The sequence below is a fragment of the Ischnura elegans genome, chromosome 3, assembly GCF_921293095.1.
Source record: "Ischnura elegans chromosome 3, ioIscEleg1.1, whole genome shotgun sequence".
Taxonomy (NCBI): Eukaryota; Metazoa; Arthropoda; class Insecta; order Odonata; family Coenagrionidae; genus Ischnura; species Ischnura elegans.
Window position 1 is genome coordinate 136,328,919 of NC_060248.1, and position 7,435 is coordinate 136,336,353.

The following is a 7,435-nucleotide window of genomic DNA, read 5'->3' on the forward strand; positions in this document are numbered from 1 at the left end:
TTCACTTAACTAGTTAAATATTCATCACTTATGCTACTATTATTTAATTAAAATAAAGCAGATAACATTTTTTTTTTGCTATTATTCCATTTTTCAATGCTTGATTGTGTTACTTTAACCTCAGAAAAACAATTCGACATCGCAATGCGCACGTTTTCAGGGTTGCAATACCGAATAGCTCGGCATCGAAGACCGCGTAATATTATAGCAAGCCTACCGGTTGCAATTCGCCGTTCAGAATAGTGAATTGCTACGGGCCTATGCTATTCTGAGAATTACGTCTTCCGGTGTAGTAAAAACACGAATTGCAACCGTTCTGAATACCAAATAGCATAGGCGTTGCAATACGCTATATTATAGCAACATCGGTTGCAATATCGGAGAATAGCATAATGCTATTCCATCCAGAATAGCAGCCAAAGAGTCAACCTTTTTGGTAGACTACTAGATTTAATCAATTACTTCTTTAGTAATCATAACAATGCCACAGAAAGAGTCAACCTTTTTGGTAGACTACAAGCTTTCATCAATTCCTCAGTATGTAATCAAAACTAATCGATAGAAAGAGTCAACATTTATGGTAGACTACAAGATTTCATCAATTACTTCTTATTTATTGCGAAAACGGCAATTAGAAAATGGAAGCAGTACCGATATTAGCCGTACGTGGCGCTGTCGTCGGGTATACCTTGAGGTTGACTCTTTCTCCATTCTCTAAGACTCGAGGTTGTGTCATTAATTGGAACTTTCACCCGAAACTTTAGCGCTCAAATCATGAAATATAGTTTAATAATTGTAAATTAAACAAAATATAGACGCAATCGAGGAGAGACACGACATTTTTATTCATTAAATATCCGAAATATTATTTCCGAATTACCCACTTTAGACAGTTGATGTTTGTGAATTTATGTTCTCTCAAAGTACATATTAATTATTTGAGCTATTTCATGGGTTGTCATGCTTCCAAAGTTTTTATATATTATATTAAAATTCCGAGGTGGATGCCAATGGCAAGATGGACGCCGTGCGCTCATATCATTCACGGAAATCATTCGAGAAAATTAGAACAGGCCTGAAATTTCATTCGAATGCAGGAAATTTCCGTTATACACCGTGAATGATGGTCATTCGAATGATCCTTCGAAAGATCATTCACCGTGTAAATCGGCCTTAATAGCCAAACCGAATGTTTTGCAAAGAGCTTCTAGTTTTGGCCACTAGGAGTCGACAAGACTGATTTCTGATTGGAGATTGGCCGCGAGAAAATAGAACCTGTTCTAAATTCCAGATTGGGCGAGAAATTGTGTCCAATACTGTGAAACGGATATTGGGCTAGAAATTGGTGTGTGTCAGTGGGTCCACAATCCAATATCCAATGGATTGGCCAATAAATTGGGAAGTGTCATACGGGCTTAACCTTCAGGCATACCTCAGTCTTCAATGAAAATTAATAAGAAAATCGATTCATAGATTGCAAAATATATGAATATAACAATGGATATTGGAGAAAGGATAACATCAAGGCATACCTCTGTCTTTATAATGTAAACGTGAAAATCGGTTCAAAGATTGCAAAATATGTTAAGAACAATGGGTATTGGAGAAAGGATACTTTGTATTATTGTATTTTTACTATAAAATGATATCTATTGTAGGTGCTCTAATTGATCCATGAAGAGTTCAATTTGTACTGATGGAAATAAATCAGCCAGTGATAGTGTGTCCAGGGGCGGATCCAGGATTTCTTTCTGGGAGGGGCACAAGCAAGGCCGTATCCAGGATTTTGTTCACGGGGGGCACAATGATACCTCGTCATACAAAACGAACGAAATGATAATGGGACGGTATTAAAAATCTAGCATATTTTTTAAGGTCTGGGGGGGGGGGCACGTGCCCCCGTGCCCCCCCCCCCTGGATCCGCCTATGAGTGTGTCTGTAGTGTAGTGGAGTATTCAGGGGAGTCCAGGGCGTCCAGACCCCCCTGAAATATACAAACAAAATTATTTTCCTTCATAAAAGAAAACAAAACACTGAAAACTCATGAATTTACAAAATATTTCTTTAAAAAATGAAGTTATTTCGATTATGAAAAGTTAAAAACCCATTATTTAGTACCCTGTTTTTCAAATATTTCCCCCCCTGATTTTGGAACGCCCCACTCCCCCCCCCTGAACGAAAATTCTGACTACGCTCCTGCTGTAGTGGCCGTGGACAAGATTCTGAAAGCCATAAAAGGTACCCAGACGGCACAGGAAGTTTTCGTACCTGAATACGAGGGTGGACCATCAAGTTACAAAAATCGCGCTTAGGAAGTTACAAAAAAGGTTTAGTTTCTTTATTTCCTTTAATGACGAAAAAAGATGCAAGAGGACTGGCAAATTCATATGCATCGATAAAATTGTATCTCATCGATAAAACTGTATTCGGTCTGGGACTATTTTCTTTCGCGGGTGGTGCCATCGTGCCATATCCTCCTAGAAAGATCACATGCCTTCACAAGCTGGCACAAGCCGTTGGAGATCGCATCGTTTACGTCACGTCTCACCACATTTCAGGGATTTTTGTGGTTAAGTTTGTGAAAAATAGAGTGTCTGGTAATGGTGAAGTTTCCCGTATTCTTTAATTTCATTCACTGGGCTTCAGAAACGTGTTTGTGAGATATTTTTGTTAAAAATGCCTTTCGTGTGTATATTGTCGGAATGCAATGGAAACTCCGGGACATGGTTCAAGTTTTTAGCTTTCCAAAAGATCCTGAGTTGAAGAAGAAGTGCATTTGGGCGATAAGAAGAAAACATTTCACCCCTACGAAAAACTGTGAGGTATGTACTCTTTCTCGCTGTAATTATTTGGATGTAATTTTAAGTTAGAAGTGGCTTCGGGATGTTGATGCATCAACATCCCGAACTATTCAGTACTGAAGTACTATAGTACTATTCAGTACTAAAAATGGTGATTCAAAATATTGTAACAGCAATTCTTTTGAAAATTCTTGCATTTTAGTTGTCTTTTTTGTATTAATTCGTTCGGTAAACGTACGTGTGGTTAAAGGAGAAACTAGGAATAAGCTGCCAAGTTTATAGGATCGAATATTGTTTCTTAGCTTGCCCTATGGTGTATTACACGTCGGCTTTCATCATTTCAAATTATCTTATGCTATCGTTTAAAACAATAAAAATATCAGGCATACAAATATTTACTATATTTACGAGCCTAGTAATTTGATTTCTCATGCAGAAATACCAAAAATTGGAAATGATTTGACCTAATAAGTTACATGGTATTTTATTATTTATTAATTTTAGGTGTGTGAGCTTCACATCGCACCTTGTGATATCAGAAAATAATCTGTGGCCTTGGACGAGAAGACGAGGAGAAAATTCTTGCTGAATTGAAGGTGCCCAGATTGGAGGAAGGTACCATTGCTTCACTGTTACCTGTCGCCAAGAAGACAGACATTGTGGCAGAAGTGACATATTTGTGGATCTGGATTTGATTTGTGCAAGTTGATGCTGTGATAGTGGACGTTCATCGGAGAAAGTATTGAAGATAGTTTTTATGTATCGACCAGTCCTCTTTTAAATAATGTTCTATTCGAAAGAGAATAAGAGTAATTGTTTCGCTAAATTAGATGTGGGATAGAATTGTGGTTAACAATAGAAAATACATAATATATGTATTGTATTTCTGTGGGTTTTTCTTTCCTGCCTCTTTAAAATTTCTTGTGGTGGTGACTTCACAAGTATAAAATCGGAGGTGTGATCTAAGAGATACCATGTTTTATTTTACAAGTGTTTATACTGGTGATTTGGCAGGACTTTCATATTTTTAATAGGTTGATACATTTACTCCCTGATAAAAATAAACCCCTCCATTAAGGAGAGGTTTACCCTCCATTGAGGGTACAGGAAGGATAGGTGTACCCTTCCTGTACCCTTCAGCAAGGGTACACGAAGGGTATTTTAGAACATCGGTGGGTACGCCCTCTCCTTCCTGGAGGGTACGGGAAGGGTTTGGCCAGCCTCGATGAAGGGTACAGGAAGGATAAGTGTACCCTTCCTGTACCCTTCAGCAAGGGTACACGAAGGGTATTTTAGAACATTAGTGGGTACGCCCTCTCCTTCCTGGAGTGTACAGGAAGGGTTTGGCCAGCCTCAATGGAGGGTACAGGAAGGGTAGGATTAATATAAAAAATAAAAATCCATAAATTAACATAAAAATTTAAAAAATCGCTAATACACTAAATTTAACGAATGGGGATGAGGTTCAACAGTGATTTCTAAAGTTATAGGGCAGAAAAGAAATTAGCCCGCACGTGGTTTTGAACCCAGGACCTACCTATTAGGTATCATGTTGACGCAGGTCTCAACGCCTGCAGCTGGATAATAATTATAACGCCGCGAAGTCGTTTTGCCTTGAGATGGTTTATTACAATTTAAGAACAAATTTGGTTGCTAATACAATGAACAAGTGAGTCGGTTCTGCTCCCTTTCACGACTCCCTTTCACGACTCGCTTCACGACTGCTCTCGTCTTGTCGCCCGCACACACTCCCTCCGCGAACCGCTGGCAGCGCCACGCCTCGTCTCCCCGGCGAACCACGACGGCGGGAGTTTGAAAGGCCAACATTCCGCCCACCTTGAAAGGTTAACTTTCAACTCTGAAAAAAAGGAATGAAATAAATAATGCTTTACTGATTACCCGCCATGGCCAAGACACACAATTCTGTAATGCCTTCTTTGACCGATCCCCATGGCTGTTTTAATGGTGGCCACTCTGCTAATGCCGTCCTTCCCAGGGTGAAGAGCAATAATTCTACCCTTTGGCCAGTGCATGGGGGGACGAAAATCTTCCTTCAGCAGCGCCAACATTCCCTCCTTCAGATCGCCCCCTCTGGAAACCCACTGCGACCGCCCTTGTACATGTGGCAGGTACTCCGCTGACCATCTCCTCCAGAAATCTTGCATGATCTGCTGACAATACTGCCAACGGGATAAACGATTAATCGGGAGTGGAGTCAAATCTGGCTCAGGAGGTGAGGTGAAAAGCTGACCAATTAACAAATGGCCCGGAGTTAAAGGATTTAAGTCATTAGGGTTATCTGAGAGTGGTGTCAATGGGCAGGAATTTAGGCAAGCCTCTATTTGAGTGAGTATTGTGTTCAGCTCTTCATAATTCAAAATTGCATTACCCAAAACCCTTCTTAGATGATACTTAACCATCTTCACACATGCCTCCCAAAGGCCTCCAAAGTGTGGAGATCAGGGAGGGATGAAGTGCCAAGTAATTCCATCACTGGCCAGGTGGGTTGTCACATCTCGTTGATAGACTTCTGTGTTGAAGAGATTTCGAAGTTCCTTCAACTCCTTATCAGCTCCTACGAAGTTGGTGCCGTTGTCGCTGTATACATTGATACATTGTCCCCTGCGACTAATAAATCTCCTGAAAGCTGCAATGAAGGCTTGCAATGTGAGTTCAGTTACCAGTTCCAGATGAATAGCCTTAGTTGAAAGACAGACTAATAAAGATATGTAAGTTTTTACCACAGGAGAACGTCTATGCTTAGTTTGCAGTGAATTGGCCCACAGTAATCAACTCCAGTATTGAGAAATGGTTTTGATGGTGTTACTCTCCCGGCGGGTAGCTCTCCCATTAGTTGGCTGCTAAGAGTTGGCTTCACTTTAAAGCATTTGATGCATTGATGTACAGTTGGGCCATTAGCTAAATGCCTTCCCTGAAGAGGCCAATAAGTTTGTCTCACCTCAGCCAATAATGCTTGAGGACCAATATGGAGTGAGCTGATGTGGATATGAACAAAAATTAATGGTCAAATTGGAATTATCTGGAAGAATGATAGGATGCATGGTCCCATAAGACAGCTGTGCATTTTTTAGCCGACCTCCCACTCTAATGACACAAGATTTATCGAGGAATGGGCAAAGTGGCCTTAATTTACTTTCCCCAGAAACGCATTGATAAGCCTTAAGATCTTCTATCTCCTTAGAGAAATGTTGTCCTTATTTAATCCTAATTATACATGACATGGCATCTTTAATCTCTTGTGCTGTGATCAATCCAAAATTTCTCTCTTGCAATAGCTGGCAAGCGTTAGTAATGAATCTTCGACAATAAGAAATCACCTTTCTGAGTTTATAAAGTGATGAAAACCTATTAAAAAGGTGAACATCACCAGCAATGGCAATGTAAGAGTTTACTAACGGTGCCCTTGAATCCTCCTTAATATCATATTTAACCTCTTGGTCCTCCCTTGCGATATATTGCAATAATTTGAGATGGTTGGCGCACCATTTGCGTAAATGAAATCCAGCTTGACTCAGCATTCTTACCAATTCACTCTGCAACCTTAAGGCTCCTTCAATTGTACTTGCACCCGTTATGAGGTCGTCCACGTAGAAGTCCTTCATGGTAACTGCTGCTGCTAATGGATATCTCAGTTTCTCAGTCTCCGCCAAATTTCAGAGGCATCTCGTTGCTAGGAATGGTGAGCAGGCTAATCCGAAGGTGACTGTTATTAAACGGTAAGCCAATAATGCTTCCTCCGGTGAATTTCTCCATAAGATGCATTGCAGGTTGGTGTCAGCAGGATGCAGCCTTATCTGCCGATACATCTGTTTTATGTCTGCTGTGAATACATAAGAACGAAAGCGAAATGATACTAATATTGAGATCAAATCGCGTTGCATGTTGGAACCAATCACCAGCAAGTCATTGAAGGCAATGCCCGAGGTTGATTTTGCTGATCCATCGAATACCACCCTTAGTTTCGTCGTTGTGCTTGCATCCTTAAAAACAGGATGGTGTGGTAAGTAGTTAGCTGGAATTAAATCAGAACATGTTTGATTAGAGCAAGGTTCTAAGTGATCGAGTTCCAAATACTCATTCATTTGCATGCTGTAGTTCTGTTTCAGCTTCTTGTCCTTCTCAAATCTCTCCTCCAATTTGTGGAAACGGTCCTCGGCGTGCCGCTTGGTGTTCCCCAAAGTGGTAGGACTATGTTTCAAAGGCAGTCTTACCACATACCTTCCACGTTCATCTTGGTGAACGTTTCTCCGGGAGTGGTCCTCACATGTTCGCTCCTCGTCCGATAAAGTTGACAGATTGCTTGAAATCACTTCATCTATCTCCCAGGATTTCTCCATAAGTTGGTCAACATCCTCCTGCATGCTAAAATGACAGAGTAAAGTGTTTACACAATCACCTTCGTAGCACTTGCCTGGTGTTTTTCCTAAAACGACCCAACCAAACACCGTTTTTTGAAGTATTGGAAGATCCTTGGCAGAACGAATTTGACCAATGGATGTGAGTTGCCAAAATATGTCTGCACCTAAGAGTGCATCAATTTTACGGGGAACATTAAATTCCGAATCTGCCAAGGTTATTCCCCTAGGTATTTTCAAGAGTTTTTTGCTGATTTG

The 7,435-nt window shown here is 40.5% G+C and overlaps 1 protein-coding gene across 1 annotated transcript; it reads right to left on the reverse strand.

Annotated features, from left to right (window-relative positions):
* Positions 1-6,475: 6,475 nt before the first annotated feature.
* Positions 6,476-7,183, reverse strand: LOC124155301. Its single transcript, XM_046529017.1, has one exon. The coding sequence runs from the start codon at positions 7,181-7,183 to the stop codon at positions 6,476-6,478; it is 708 nt and encodes a 235-aa protein (XP_046384973.1).
* Positions 7,184-7,435: the final 252 nt, after the last annotated feature.